Source organism: Sapajus apella, unplaced genomic scaffold, assembly GCF_009761245.1.
Source record: "Sapajus apella isolate SASKATOON/1434 unplaced genomic scaffold, GSC_monkey_1.0 scaffold70, whole genome shotgun sequence".
NCBI classification, from domain to species: Eukaryota; Metazoa; Chordata; class Mammalia; order Primates; family Cebidae; genus Sapajus; species Sapajus apella.
Genome location: NW_022437010.1, coordinates 7,368,745 through 7,384,144, shown reverse-complemented (window position 1 = coordinate 7,384,144; position 15,400 = coordinate 7,368,745). Strand labels below are relative to the sequence as shown.

Here is a 15,400-nt window from a genome sequence, read left to right as displayed (position 1 = left end):
AAAAAAAAAAAAGAAACTCCTAAGACTTTGTAAGTTGTTAGCATTAGAAAACATAGGTTCAGAAAACTGATTTTCCTTTGCTGGGGCCGATGAAATATAAATCATTTTGAATATTACACATGCAAAAATAGGTGTGTGCATACCATGTATGTGTACCGTGAGGCCCTGGAGATAAAACTGAGCAAAAACAAAATAGTAACTTTCAAGTGCTAAGAGTCTATAATAGATAGTATAAACCAGCTTTATACAACTTTTATATGTTTTTTTGTTGTCGAGATGGAGTCTTGCTCTGTCATCCATGCTGGAGTGCAATGGGGTGATCTTGGCTAACTGTACCTCTGCCTCCCGGGTTCAAGTGCTCCTGCCTCAGCCTCTGGAATAGCTGGGATTACAGGCATCCGCCACTATGCCTGGCTAATTTTTTGTATTTTTCTAGAGATGGGGTTTCACCATGTTGGCCAGGCTGATCTTGAACTCCTGACTTCAAGTGATCACCCGCCTTGGCCTCCCAAAGTGCTGGGATTACAGGTGTAAGCCACCAATCCCAGCTTTATGTTGTTCTGTATATATCATTGACACAAACAATACTTATTGAGCACGTGCTATGGATTGATCTAGGCCCTTAAAGATAGAGCAGTGAACTAAAATGAAAATTCTGCTCATATAGTGCTTACATTATGGTAGGGAGAGACAAACAAGAATTATATTAGTGGTAACAATTGCTTTGGAGAAAAATGTTAAGGACAGAAGGAGAACATGTGTGCAGTGGTGTGGGTTTGCATTTAAAAATGGATTGATCAGAAAAACTTGTTTGAGAAAGTGATGATTAAGCAGAGACCTAAGGTAGTCAAAGGTAGCCAGGAATGCGTGTATTGGGGGAAAGCATTCCTGGCAGGAGAAACAGGTACCACATACCTGAGATGTGAGTTTGCCTGTTCAATGAACATGGTGTGGCTGAAACAGGGTGATGGTGGAAGAAGAGTATTAGGTTTAGAGTGTTGGGGATGTTGGGCCAGTGGGTATAGGACCTTTTGCTCTGAGTAAGGTAGAAAGCAATAAAGTTTTACAAAGAGTAGTGACATAATCTGACTTTTTAAAGCATCTTAAGCAAATGGAAGATCTTTTGAATGACTTGGAATGCCAGCCTTCTCAGTGGCTTGTTGTATGTGTTACCTTAGGCAAGTCCCTTAAACCTCCTAGAACCTCGAAGTCTCAACTCAAATGGAGAGACTTGAATACTTAGTGTGACAGCCTTTTATACTATGAACTCATTTAATTATCGTTAAGCCTATGATTTGTCCGTACTATTTCCCCATTTTTTACAGTTGTGGAAACTGAGGAACAGAAGAAAAACTTGTGTGAGATTACAATAGCCTTGTCATGTTAGAGGCAGCATTTAAACCAGGTAGTTTGACTCCAGAATCTGCTCTTTGATGGTATTCCTTAAAATAACATCCTTATTAGCAGCCCTCTGGGCTCCACTGGGTTTTTGTAAATAAATATAACTATCCAGCATCTATACAATAAGAATAGCTTGTTTATAAGAGGAATTGGTCTGCGGTAGGCACTGTCATAAGCATTTAACATCTAGTCACCCGTGTAAACGTCACAATACCTCTTTAGGTAGGTATTATTTTCTCCATTTTGTGGATGAGATGCCTGAGGATCACTTGCCAAGGCCACACAACTAGTAAGTAATGGAATCAGGATTTGAACCCAGGCAGTTTGGCTCCGGAGACTGCTTAACCACTCAACTATCCTTTGTCTTGAGGACAGTCTTGAAGTAAAACTCAGAAGTTCAAGGAGTTTTGAATTTGAGCTTAGTGACTAGAATGTTGTATTTTGGGCATTTAGATTTTATATACCTGAAGATCATTCTCAATCTTTAAAGACTCTCCTAGCTTCATAACTTCAATAAACTTAATTATTTCTTAGGCATTTTCCCCTGTAAGTCAAGGTTCAGGAAAGAAAGACCTTCTGGATTATGAGATGGGAGGTTTCTGGGGAAAGGGGATGAGATTGTAGTCTACATAAAGAACAAAGTTGAAATGTCTTGGAATCTTTTACTTAAATCTATGTGACTTCTTTCCTTTCCATAATAAAGCGATGATGGCGTTTCGTTCTTATTGTTGTTTTTTTTATTTTTTTGTATTTTTGAGATAGGTCTTCCTTTGTTGCCCAGGCTGGAGTGCAGTGGCATGATCATGACTCGCTGCAGCCTTTGACTCCTGGGCTCAAGTGATCCTACCTTAGCCTTTTGGATAGCTGAGACTATAAGAACATGCTATCACACCCAGTTAATTTAAATTTTTTTGTAGAGATAGGGTTTCACTGTGGTGCCCAGCTTGTCTTGAGCTCCTAGGCTCAAGGAATCCTCCCACCTTGGCCTTGCAAAGTGTTGGGGTTACACGTGTGAACTACTGCACATGGCCTGATGGTATTTTTTAAATACCAAGATACTGTACTTTTTCCAAGTCTTTGAGAAAAATTAATGTCCAGAAAACAGTACTGTGCTTGTCCTGTGTCTTCTCATACTCCATTAGAGAGAAGGTAAGCCAAATTAAAACCTGACTTTCACTAGAGGACACAGCTTCTCTTGCACATCTCTTAAATACCTTTTCCAGCCGGAAATGGACGTTGGCAGTCTGACAGCCAAAAATCAAGGTTCTTTGAGTGAGCTACCCTGTAGTGGCTGTGTGTTTTTCACTTCCCCTCATTGTCGTCAACTAATAACTTCTCAATTATACCACCATTCTCTCCCCGACTCTTTCTCCTAACAAGTTTATTCAAGACTGTGAGACCTGGCTAGACAACCTACTTTTGCAGTTCCTGAGCCTCTGGGACTTCAGTGAACCTTTAATTCTCGCTCAACCACCCACTCTTAGAATCATATACTATTTTGTCATCTTCTGGAATTGGTATCTTCTTGGAATCTTTTTTTTTTTTTTTTTTTTTTTTTTTAAAGATGGAGGGTTCTCTCTGTTCCCTAGGCTGGAGTGCAGTGGTGTGATCATAGGTCACTGCAGCTGCAAACTCTTGGGCTCAAGTGATCTTCAGCCTCAGCCTCCTGAGTAGCTGGGACTACAGGTGTGCACCGCCATGCCTGGCTCCACTTAGAATCTTTTTTTTTCCCCCCCACTTAGAATCTTAACCTCAGTGTCTTTCACAACACTGATGTACTTGAAGTTTCCTATATGTAACTGCCTTTTGTCACCTTCATTTTCTATCTCAAATGCCCCTTTTCCCCTTCTTGTTAATTCCTTACTCATTCTCTAGGGCAGTGTTACCCAACTTTTATTTATTTATTTATTTTTAAGACAGGGTCTTGCTCTGTTACTCAGGCTGGAGTGCTGTGGCATGATGTTGGTTCATTGCAGCCTTGACCTCCCAGGCTCAAGTAATCCTCTCACCTCAGCCTCCTGAGTACCAGGGACTACAGGTTTGCACTGCCACACCTAGCTAATTTTTTTTGATTTTTAGTAGAGATGAGGTCTCACTATGTTGCCCAGGCTTGTCTCAGTTTGAACTCCTGGGTTCAAGCGATCCTGTTGCCTTGGCCCTTTATAGTGCTGGGATTATAGGTGTGAGCCATTGTGCCTGGACTAACCTTTATTTTTTAATCCCTGTCCCTTCTCAGTAAACGTTTCTTCTCTTCTCCTAAAGTCCCTGCTTGACAAATTCTTTCTGTGATCTACAAAACACCATCCCTGACCATTCTCAAAATGAGTTTAGGTGATCCTTCAGTGTTCCATAATGCCCCTATTCAAGTCTTCATCACTGCACTTCTCCAGTATTTTGTGGTCATGTCATGTGACTTTGTTTTCCACTGGACTTTAATATCTTTGAGGGAGGCAAATACTGGTTTTGTACATCTGTTTTCTTTTTTTTTGAGATCAAGTCTCACTCTGTCACCCAGACTGCAGTGCAACAGCGTGATTTTGGCTCTTTGCGACCTCAGCCTTCGAAGTAGCTGATATTACAGGTGCCCGCCACTATACCTGGCTAATTTTTGTATTTTTAGTAGAGATGGTTTCATCATGTTAGTCAGGCTGGTCTCGAACTCCTGACCTGAGGTGATCCACCCGCCTCAGCCTCACAAAGTGCTGGGATTACAGGCATGAGTCACTGCTCCCGGCTTGTACATCTGTTTTCCTGCCACTTGGCTTGATGCTCACCTGTGGTTGGTGAGGTTTTTTTTAGTTAAAGAGGCTGTTAGTAGACTGATGGATTCTTAGTTTGCAAGGATAAACTTACTAAAAAAACTATAGGGGTATATAATATGAAGACCTGACAAAATAATCCATAACTTCCTCAAAAAGTAGTATGATGGCTTAAATCTCGATAATTTAAGGCCACTTTTGGTCTCATATTTTAGGATATGATGGTTTATTATGGAGTGATTTTTTTAGCCATCATACTACTTTTTGAGATGGAGTTTCGCTCTTGTTACCCAGGCTGGAGTGCAATGGCACGATCTCGGCTCACCGCAACCTCCGCCTCCTGGGTTCAGGCAGTTTTCCTGCCTCAGCCTCCTTAGTAGCTGGGATTACAGGCACGCACCACCATGCCCAGCTAATTTTTTGTAGTTTCAGTAGAGACGGGGTTTCACCGTGTTGACCAGGATGGTCTCGATCTCTTGACCTCGTGATCCACCCGCCTCGGCCTCCCAAAGTGCTGGGATTACAGGCGTGAGCCACCGCGCCTGGCCTTGGAGTGACTTTTAAAGGGAAAGTTAAATAATGCTTTTGTACAAGTATTTAACCTGGTATTATTAAGCACCAAGGACTTGATAAAATAATTTAGAATCATAAACTCTTTAACTCAGCATAAGCCAAGCATTTAAGCACAGAATCACCCCACTTTAATTAATTGTTTATTTTTTGCATGGCATAAATGTATTTGCATGAATGTATTTTGGGAAACTGACTCCTCATTTGAAATTCAGAGAGATTAAATCACTTGCTGGATGAATATTGGGTTGAACTGTATTAAATTACCAATATTAAACTTGTTGACTTACAAAAGGCCCTTCTATGTGGTTCAACCTAATGTCATGTGACTGCTTAGTGGCAACTACGAGCCTGGAGAACTAAACTTCTGGTTTAGTTCTCTTTGAAGAGTTAACTTTGGGGGATGTGTTTATACTGTCACCATCGTCAGTATCAGCTACCAGAGCATGTTGATTACTTATTTTGCATATAGCTCAGTATTGGCTCTAGAGTGTTTGCCTTTTTTTAAGGATATAAGATGAAATCTGCTCAAAACAAGTGACCTGCTGGGTTTATAGTAAAGACACCAAGTTTTAAAAATTTCAAGTGGAGAAGGAGATGAGTCTTCCAGTTTGTATGTTAATAGTTAATAGGTCTTATTAAAAAATAAAATGGGCCCCTTTGGTTGTTAATGTGTGAGAAAAGTTGGCTTAAAAATTAAGTTACTGAGTGGCTGTTTTAACTAAATCAATAATAATGAGGTTTTGCTGTGCCTGGTTTGTTTTTCCTTTTTTCTCTAACCTGTAATTTGCAAGCTCGCTCCATTAGGTATTTCCTCTAACACTTTTGGTGAGTTCAACCATTAGAAACACATTAAAGTTGTAACACCATCCAATTCTGTTCTTGCCGTATACGTTCTTTGAAATAAAATGTCTGAAGCTGTTCTGAAAAAATTTTAGTGGCTAACTTCATGTATTACATTGAGATGTATTTTCTCATTATTGTTAGTTTTGACTCTGAATACTTGATAAATGATATGATTTTAAAATGTTTTTTGTACATTTATAGGATGGAAGATGCTAATTCTGAAAAGAGTATAAATGAAGAAAATGGAGAAATATCAGAAGACCAATCTCAAAATAAGCACAGTCGTCATAAAAAAAAGAAGCATAAACACAGAAGTAAGCATAAGAAACATAAACATTCCTCAGAAGAAGACAAGGATAAAAAACATAAACATAAGCATAAACATAAGAAACACAAAAGAAAAGAGGTTATTGATGCTTCTGATAAAGAGGGTATGTCTCCAGCAAAAAGAACTAAACTTGATGATTTAGCTTTGCTAGAAGACTTGGAAAAACAGAGAGCCTTGATTAAGGCTGAACTTGATAATGAGTTAATGGAAGGAAAGGTCCAATCTGGTATGGGGCTCATTTTACAAGGTTATGAATCCGGCTCTGAAGAGGAGGGGGAGATTCATGAAAAGGCAAGAAATGGAAATAGGTCTAGTACTAGATCTTCAGGTGCAAAGGGGAAACTTGAACTTATGGACAACAAAAATACTACAAAAAAACGAAGTAAAAGCAGATCCAAAGAACGGACTAGACATAGGTCTGATAAAAAGAAAAGCAAGGGGGGTATTGAAATTGTTAAAGAGAAAACAACTAGGAGCAAGTCAAAGGAGAGGAAAAAATCTAAAAGCCCATCCAAAAGAAGTAAGTCTCAAGATCAAGCAAGAAAATCAAAATCCCCTGCCCTTAGGCGGCGATCTCAAGAGAAAGTTGGTAAGGCCAGGTCTCCTACTGATGATAAGGTTAAAATTGAAGATAAAAGTAAATCAAAAGATAGGAAAAAATCCCCCATTATAAATGAAAGTAGAAGTCGCGATCGAGGTAAAAGATCCAGATCCCCAGTTGATTTAAGAGGTAAATCCAAAGACAGAAGGTCACGGTCCAAAGAGAGAAAATCAAAACGGTCAGAAACTGACAAAGAAAAGAAACCAATTAAATCTCCCTCTAAAGATGCTTCGTCTGGGAAAGAAAATAGGTCACCCAGTAGAAGACCTGGTCGTAGTCCTAAAAGAAGAAGTTTGTCTCCAAAACCACGTGATAAATCAAGAAGAAGTAGGTCTCCACTTTTAAATGATAGAAGATCTAAGCAGAGCAAATCTCCTTCTCGAACACTGTCTCCTGGTAGAAGAGCCAAAAGCCGATCATTAGAAAGAAAACGAAGAGAACCAGAGAGGAGACGACTTTCTTCTCCAAGGTAACTAAAAATGTTAAAGCTTTCTACAAATTCCCAAGATTTTATAAGGAAAACTAGAACTTGTGGACAATTAAAAATGAAGTAGTAAGTAAAAATAAATGTAGTAGTAATGAGTTTCATAATTTTAAGTAATCCATTCCATTAACCATGTTAATATTTGCACTTTTGTCAATGATCATTTCAATTATAGGTGTTTAACAAATACTGAGCTTGATAATGGAATTGCGTTTTTTTCACATTATTGATTTAATACCTAGTTTGCTAAGTAAGGCACTCCTTTGGATCCATGTAATTTGGCTGATAAACCTTCATTGGGGGTGTGCAGAGAGAGGATTATTGCATCATTGAACAGTGTAGGCTGAAATTCCTAACTTTGAAAAGGGGGAGGGATAATCAGTTTAACATTTGTGTTCTGTTCATTCTCTTGTATTTGCATGAGTTTTATATTTTAACGATATAAATAGAAACAAATACCAAATTTTTTTGGTCCCCAAAGTATAATTAAAATGGAAAATTTTGTATTAATACATATAATCTCGTTGAAAAGTAGTATCTCTAAAGCTGAAGTATAGTATAAGAAATTATTTTGTACTTTTTTTTCTTTTTTTCTTTTGTACTGTTTGAATAACATACTCTGTCTTAGTTCTTATAAATCCTCATGTGATTTTCTTAACTTTTGAGGTGGAGGCGCTCTCATACCTGATTTATAAATGAGGAAATAGAATCAGAGAATTTATATAGTTTACCTAGGATCATAGAGTGAAAGTATTTGTGGGGAGGAGTGTTTATACCACTTAACCTACTTTAGAAACTCATTTCTTAGTATCTTTTTTATATTTAATATTTAAGTATTATGAAATTGTCAGCCAAGTTTTGCCTATTAAAAGAAATTGGCTTATATTGTATAAGGATGTTAATTAATTTTTAGCCATTTACTGTGTTCATATTAATATTTTCTGTGAATCGATATAAATATAAACTGACCTTGCAAATGAAGTCATCGTATTTTCAGAGAAATTTCAAATTTTATTTCCAAGTGCTGTGTCTTAAGAGATTCTCGGTTGTTTACTTCTGAATGTAATGAAATTGCCCCTTTTTCTTTTGGCTTCCTGGATTGAGGCAGTTATTAGTCTTACTGATTCTATTATTTCAAGTGCTTCTTAATTATCCTGGTGGTCTTTCAGTTTGCTTTCAGTTTGAAGAGCAAATTTTGAGGATTTTGTTAAGGACTAGAGCTGAGTGTTTGAAACACATTTTTTTTAATTACAGAAGTGCTACATATTTATTAAAGAGAAATCCAAATAAGCCTGTAAATTAGCTCCTTTTTCATCTCTCCACTACCACTCCTTAGAAATTTATGTTTCCTTAGCTCTCTTTCTTTGCACAGACGATAATATGGATATAAGAGGGGTTTTTTTGTTGTTTTTTTTTACAAAACTAGAGTCATATATTCACATGTGACTTGCTTTTTTCAGAAAACATTTCTGTGACAAAACATATATATATAGATTCTTTTTCATTCTTCCTTACAGCAGCTGGTATTTCAGTGTAGATGTATTACAGTATCATTCTGTTGAAACTGATGAAAAATTTAGATTGATTCCATTTTTTAACTATTATATGCAAAGATGTCCGTTGGTTATGCGTGAGATTTCTTTATAGAATAGATTCGTAGAAGTGGACTTGCAAAGTCTCAGGGTATGTACATTTACTTTTTAGAAAGTTATTGCCAAATTTCCGTCCAGGAAAGTTAGATCAATTTCTATTTCTATGACGATGTAAACTGCCCTTTTTCCTAAACCTTTATTACCAGGATACCATATAGTATGTTGTCACTGTTAAAAATAAAACCCCGAAATTGTTTTAATCTAAATTTCTTAGACTGCTAGTGACGATGAACATGTTTATTTTTGTGGCATTTTAGCAGACAACACTGTTCCTTCTATATTAGTCTACTTTATCCCTTTCATATATATATATATATTTTTTTTTTTAATATGGAGTCTCCCTCTGTCACCCAGGCTGGAGTGCAATGGCGTGATCTTGACTCACTGCAACCTCTGCCTCCTGGTTTCAAGTGATTCTCCTGCCTCAGCCTCCCTGAAGAGCTGGGACTACAGGCATGCACCACCACACCCAGCTAATTTTTTTTGTACTTTTAGTAGACACAGGTTTCACCATGTTGGCCAGACTGATCTCGAACTCATCACTTCAGGTGATTCGCCCACCTTAGCCTCCTAAACTGCTGGGATTACAGGCGTGAGCCAATGTACCCGGCCCATTTCTGTTTTTTAACTACTCTTTGAGACTGTGTGTGTGTATGAGCAGATTAAATAGTTTCCTCAGATGGCCCTGTCAAGGAGTAAGCACTGCAGATCTGAATCAAAGTCTACCTTGCTCATTTTGGCTGGATCAGAGAAAGATTCTTGAGTTCTGTATACTGTACTGAAACATGCAAGGCAGATTGTGTTTTTAGGTTTTTATTAAATGAGGAAAGTCAGGTGCAGTGGCTCATGCCTGTATCCCAGCACTTTGGGAGGCTGAGGCGGGTAGATCACCTGAGGTCAGGAGTTCAAGACCGGCCTCACCAACATGGAGAAGCCCCATCTCCACTAAAAATACAAAATAGCTGGGCATGGTGTCACATTCTTGTAACCCCAGCTACTTGGGAGGTTGAGGCAGGAGAATCGCTTTGAACTCGGTAGAAGAGGGTTGTGGTGAGCCGAGATCATGCCACTGCACTCCAGCCTGGGCAACAAGAGCAAAACTCCATTGCAAAATATAATAATAATAAATGAGGAAAATACTGTGATGTTATTATTTGATTATGGAGACAAATCTATTTATAATCTGACCAGATTGAATAGTTCTGTCCAAAACTGGACCAACATTAAGAAATGTTCAAAACCTATTTTAAAAAATTAAGTTGTAGAAAGGCTTGTTGTAATACAAATAGCACATTAAACCAGAGTAAAATTCACTGAAACATACTTGTGAGGTAAGTGTTGAAAAGTTGGGTTTTTGTGAGGTATTTTTTGGGGGGGTGGGCAGGGTCACACCCTGTCATCCAGGCTGAAGTGCAGTGGCATGATCTCTCCTCACTGCAACCTCTGCCTCCCAGGCTCACACAATCCTCCCACTTTAGCCTCTCTAGTAGCTGGGACTGTAGGCACATGCCACCACTCTTGGCTAATTTTTATATTTTTTGCAGAGATAGGGTTTCACCATGTTACCCAGGCTGGTCTCAAACTCCTGAGCTTAAGTGATCCATCTGCCTCAGCTTCCCAAAGTGCTGGGATTTCAAGTGTGAGCCACCACACCTAGCTATTGTTTTTTTTTTTTGTTTTTTTGTTTTTTTTTTGAGTCAAGGTCTCACTCTGTCACCCAGGCTGCAAAGGCACAAACACAGCTCACTGAAGCCTCGACCTGGTGAGCTCAGGCGATCCTCCCTCAGTCTCTGAAAGTGCTGGGATTGCAAGTGTGAACCACTGTACCTGGCCTATTATACTTGATATTAAAAATAAGACTTTTGGTCAAGCGTGGTGGCTCATACCTATAACCTCAGCACTTTGGGAGGCCAAGGAAGGATCAGTTGAGGCCAGGAGTTCGAGACCAGCGTGGGCAACATAGTGAGACCCCCATCTCTACAAAACAAAAAATTAGTCTGGTGTGGTGGCATGCTTTTATGGTTCCAGCTATTCAGGGGGGCTGAAGTGAAGGGATTCCCTTAGCCTGGGAGGTCAAGGCTGCAGTGAGCCATGATCACACCACTGCATTCCAGCCTAGGTGACAGAGTAAGATCCTGTATCCAAAAAAAGAAAAAAGCCTCAACTGGAAAGATGTCAAGATGTAGAAAGAAAAAGTCATCAATGGAAATGGAATTTTTGAGTAAATGGAATATTATTCTTACTTGGGCAGGTTTTATTTGAGTTGTTTATTTCAAATTAGAATCTGTGACTTCATCGGTATGAATAACCTTTAGTAATTCTTCAAATTGTGGGACCAGAGGAAATAAGACCTTTCATTGTTTGTCTACAATAACACCAAAATGTCATTGTGGTCATCTTAATAAGGCTTGTTACAAAACACATTAGTCAGAGTTCACTCTCTTTAGGTTAGTGTGCCCTTTCTTACAGATGTTCCTGGCATATAGAAAAATAAATCATTTACTTCCATTTATTTTTCGGTTAACTTGTATCTGATCCCCTTAAGAACACGACCTCGAGATGATATCCTCAGTAGACGTGAAAGATCAAAAGATGCCAGCCCCATCAATAGGTGGTCTCCAACTCGAAGAAGAAGTAGATCTCCCATTAGAAGGAGGTCTCGTTCCCCACTCAGACGTAGCAGGTCTCCAAGAAGAAGAAGCAGGTCTCCTCGCAGAAGGTAAAGACACACCAGCCTTTTGATTCATTAAACTCTGAATGTTTTTGTAGCACCAATGAGCTTAGGTGGTAGGTTTTCTTTTAGACCATGTTTCTCTGAAAAATTGTAGTTGTGGTTCTGTAGTTTCCTTTTACCAGCAATCTCCATACATGGGTTTTCTTTTATATAGTTTCCTTTGAATTAAAAAAATCATTGCTCATGTAAGATGAAGTAAAATTAATCTTTTAAATGTAGGAGTTTTTCCCCTCTTTTATAAAAGATAAATACTAAATGAGCCAGGCTTATGGATTTATTTATTTATTTATTTATTTATGAGATGGAGTTTTGCTCTTGTTGCCCAGGCTGGAGTGCAATGACGTGATCTCGACTCACTGCAACCTCCGCCTCCTGGATTCAAGTGATTCTCGTGTCTCAACCTCCTGAGTAGCTGGGATTACAGGCATGCACCACCCTCCTCGACTAATTTTGTATTTTTAGTGGAGACGGGGTTTCTCTATGTTGGTCAGGCTGGCCTCGAACTCCCGACCTCAGGTGATCCGTGCACCTTGGCATCTCGGAGTGCTGGGATTACAGGCATGAGCCACCGCAACCGGCCTGGGTTTTTTTTTAAACTGGCAAGGTGTATCATATAGTAATTAATATGTAGCCCAATTTCTTAACATTTTATATTAATTTTGCATATTGATAGTTACTGTAGATTTTGGCAATGACCTATTTAATTCACCATTGAAACCATTTTATCTGAAGCATATGTAGTCAATAGTAGGTTAATCAAAAAGGTGGTTTATAAAGCAGGGAATCATTTTTTAAAATCCAAACATACATGAAATATTTTAATATAAAACATAAATGGCTATTTGCCAATCTTTTAACATTTTTAATTGAAGTAATACATGAATATAATTTTTAAAAAAACAAAGGCTTATGTTGTAGCCATTTTTGCATATCTCTCAGAATTTTTGTATGCTATATTCCTAGAAGTGGAAATGCATGGTCTGAGCACTCTGGAAAATGAGGGGTTTTGTTTATTTATTTATTTTAGACAAAGTCTCACTCTGTTGCCCAGGCTGGAGTGCAGTGGCACAATCTCACTGCAACCTCCACCTCCTGGGTTCAAGCAGTTCTCCTGCCTCAGCCTCTCAAGTAGCTGGGACTATAGAGGTGGGCGTGCTGTCATGCTCAGCGTGCGTGCGTGCGTGTGTGTGTGTGTGTGTGTTTAAATAGAGATGGAGTTTCACTATGTTGGTCAGGCCGGTCTCAAACTCCTGACCACAAGTGATCCATTGTCTTGGGATTACAAGTGTGAGCCACTGCACCCAACCACAATGAGGGTTTTTGATATTACCCCTCACCTATGTTTCTCTTTTTTTTCTCTCTCTTTTGCCTACTTTCATCACACTTTTTTGTTCTTCTAGAGTCAGTATAATCATTGTGATCATGTATGTGTTCATTGCTGAGCAAATAGTCAGGGGAGGAGGGAAGAGAGGATCTTCCTGACACTGCTAGTCTTCTGGCTCCAAGCTGATCTCTAGGGGCTGCTTATATGATAATCCTTGTGGGGTTGCTTTCCCGTGGTCATCCTCTTGATACTATTCCCTTGTTTCTCTCATGTAAGAGAAACATGTTTCTCTTGTTTTCTGTGTCCAGTGTCTTTTCATGCTTTACCTCTTGTTTTGGAAATGCATTTCCAGTAGTTATCTGAGGAAATCACATGGAAGGAACTTTTCAGGGACCTTATATCTCTAAAAAACGCTTTTGGCCAGGTGCAGTGTCTCGTGCCTATAATCTCAGCACTTTGGGAAGCCAAGGCAGGAGGACTGCTTGAGCCCAGAAGTTGGAGACCAGCCTGAGCAACATAGTGGGACTCCATCTCTACACAAAATAAAAAATTAGCCAGGTATTGTGGTAGGTGCTTCTAGTCCCAACTACGTGGGAGGCTAAGGTGTGTGAGGATTGCTTGAGCCAGGAATGTTGAGGCTCCTGTGAGCCATGATTGTGCCACTGCCCTCCAACAGAGCAATACCCTGTCTCAAGAAAAACTTAAACCTTTTACTCTCATTGCTGATTAGGCAAATAATAGAATTCCAAGTTGAGATCATTTTTCCTTGAGAATTTTGAAATAGTTATTCCACTGATTTCTACTTTCCAGTATTGCTACTAAGAGATCTTTCTTTCTGTTTTTTCCAGTTGGGCTTTCTGTATTGTTCCACCTAACATTTTATTCTTGTTTTCTGGAAATAGTATTTCTTATCTCTCAGACAATAGCAAGGTTATTTTGCGAGATTTTTGTTCTTCATAGTTTTCTTTCCTATGTTTTGTTTCTTCCCAGATTCCTTTTGCTGCCTGTTTACCTTTTCATTTGAAGACTTTGCTCACACAGCTGGATCTTTCATTGCTGCCTATTCTGACTTAATAGTTAGGTACTGAGAGAGCCGAATGGAATTTTTCTTCGATTGTGACAGTGTAGAACTTGTCAACTAGTGGTTACTTCAGTGTAATTAGATATTTTTGGATATCAGTGACTGTAGATATATTTTCTTAGGCTATAAGTTTTCCAGAATCCTCTCATCTCCCCCTGGGAAATAGACCTGGCTACCAGTAGAGTTCTCTTCCTTCATAATGTAAACTTCTTTGTAATCCCTGTATTTTCGGTATGTGCCTCAGCATCTGGTGCCAGTTTGTCTATTGTCGTTGTTGTTTTGGTTTTTTTGAGACAAAGCTTCACTCTTGTTGCCCAGGCTGGAGTGTAATGGCATGATCTTGGCTCACTGTAACCTTCACCTCCCAGGTTCAAGTGATTCACCTGCCTCAGCCTCCTAAGTAGCTGGGATTACAGGCACCTGCCACCACACCCAGCTAATTTTTTGTATTTTTATTAGAGACGGGGTTTTACCATGTTGGCCAAGCTGGTCTTGAACTGACCTCAGGTGATCCTCCTCCTTCAGCTTCCCAAAGTGTTGGGATTACAGGTGTGAGCCACCTCACCCGGCCAGGTGCCAGTTTTTATAATGGCCAACACTTCTCTAGAAAGTAAATCTTAAGTGTTCCCCCTAAATGCAAACGGAGTGGTTGACATTTTTCACTGATTGGGGAGGGGACTGTACTGAGTCTGGCTGTTTACAAAGGCTTTCAACCAATTCTGTCTTCAACTGTTACTCATACCATCTTGCAGAGGATAGGATGTCTCCAATTTCTGAGGCATTCTGGGGGCGTTGTGACATGTACTGACTGTTTCTGATTTACCTTGTGTGTTCATATTGGACCAGTATTCATCTCAATTTGATCTGTTACTATTTTTCACTCCGATTTGCACATTCTAGGATTTTGTTCTCTGCTATTATGTCTCTTGACATTCTCTTTGCCTGAGGGTTCCCCTCCCCTCTCTTTCCTTCATTTCTTTTTTCTTTCTTTCTTGAGACAGGATCTTGCTCTGTTGCCCAGGCTGTAGTGCAGTGGTGCAATCATGACTCACCGCAGCCTCAACCTTCTGGGCTCAAGGGATCCTTCCCCAAGTAGCTGGGACTACAGGCACGTGCCACCATACCCAGCTAATTTTTCTGTGTTTTGTGGAGATGGAGTTTCACCACGTTGCCCAGGCTGGCCTGCCTTGGTCTCCCAAAGTGCTAGATTATATGTGTGCAGCACTGCATCTGGCCCCGGTTTTTAAGTATTCATCTGTCATTTTAGTGAGGTTTCTTTAGGTCGAGCTTGTTGAAACATACATATAACTTACGTAAAGTAAAATGCTTTTTTGGTGTAAAGTTGTGTGAATTTCAACAGACACAAGTCCCATGCAAGTTAGAGAACGTTTCCATCACTTCAAGTTCCCTTTTGCCCCCTTGTAGTCAGTTTCTCCCTTCATGCCAGTGTCCATGTACACAACCTTGGTGAAAGAAACAGTGTAGGTATTTATCGCCATAGGGCTTACACTCAAGTTTATATCCATGGGAATTATTTCTTAGGTCAAAATTTGATAAGAAGAGTAGCTATGTTTTAGTTATTTTCAACTAAGCTGATTATCTCAGTCTTTCTGATGTTCT

At 39.3% G+C, this 15,400-nt stretch overlaps 1 protein-coding gene across 9 annotated transcripts in view; it reads left to right on the top strand.

Moving 5' to 3' along the window:
• Positions 1 to 15,400, top strand: part of PRPF4B (pre-mRNA processing factor 4B) — a 45,085-nt gene that overhangs the window by 4,641 nt on the left and 25,044 nt on the right. For all 9 annotated transcript variants that reach the window (XR_004260370.1, XR_004260373.1, XR_004260372.1 and 6 more), the window contains exons 2-3: positions 5,778 to 6,974; positions 11,187 to 11,360. Coding sequence is in view for 1 of the 9 variants with exons in the window: in XM_032250057.1 (XP_032105948.1) it covers positions 5,778 to 6,974; positions 11,187 to 11,360 (1,371 nt within the window). In the remaining 8 variants the exon portion in view is untranslated. The remainder of the gene's footprint in view (positions 1 to 5,777; positions 6,975 to 11,186; positions 11,361 to 15,400) is intronic.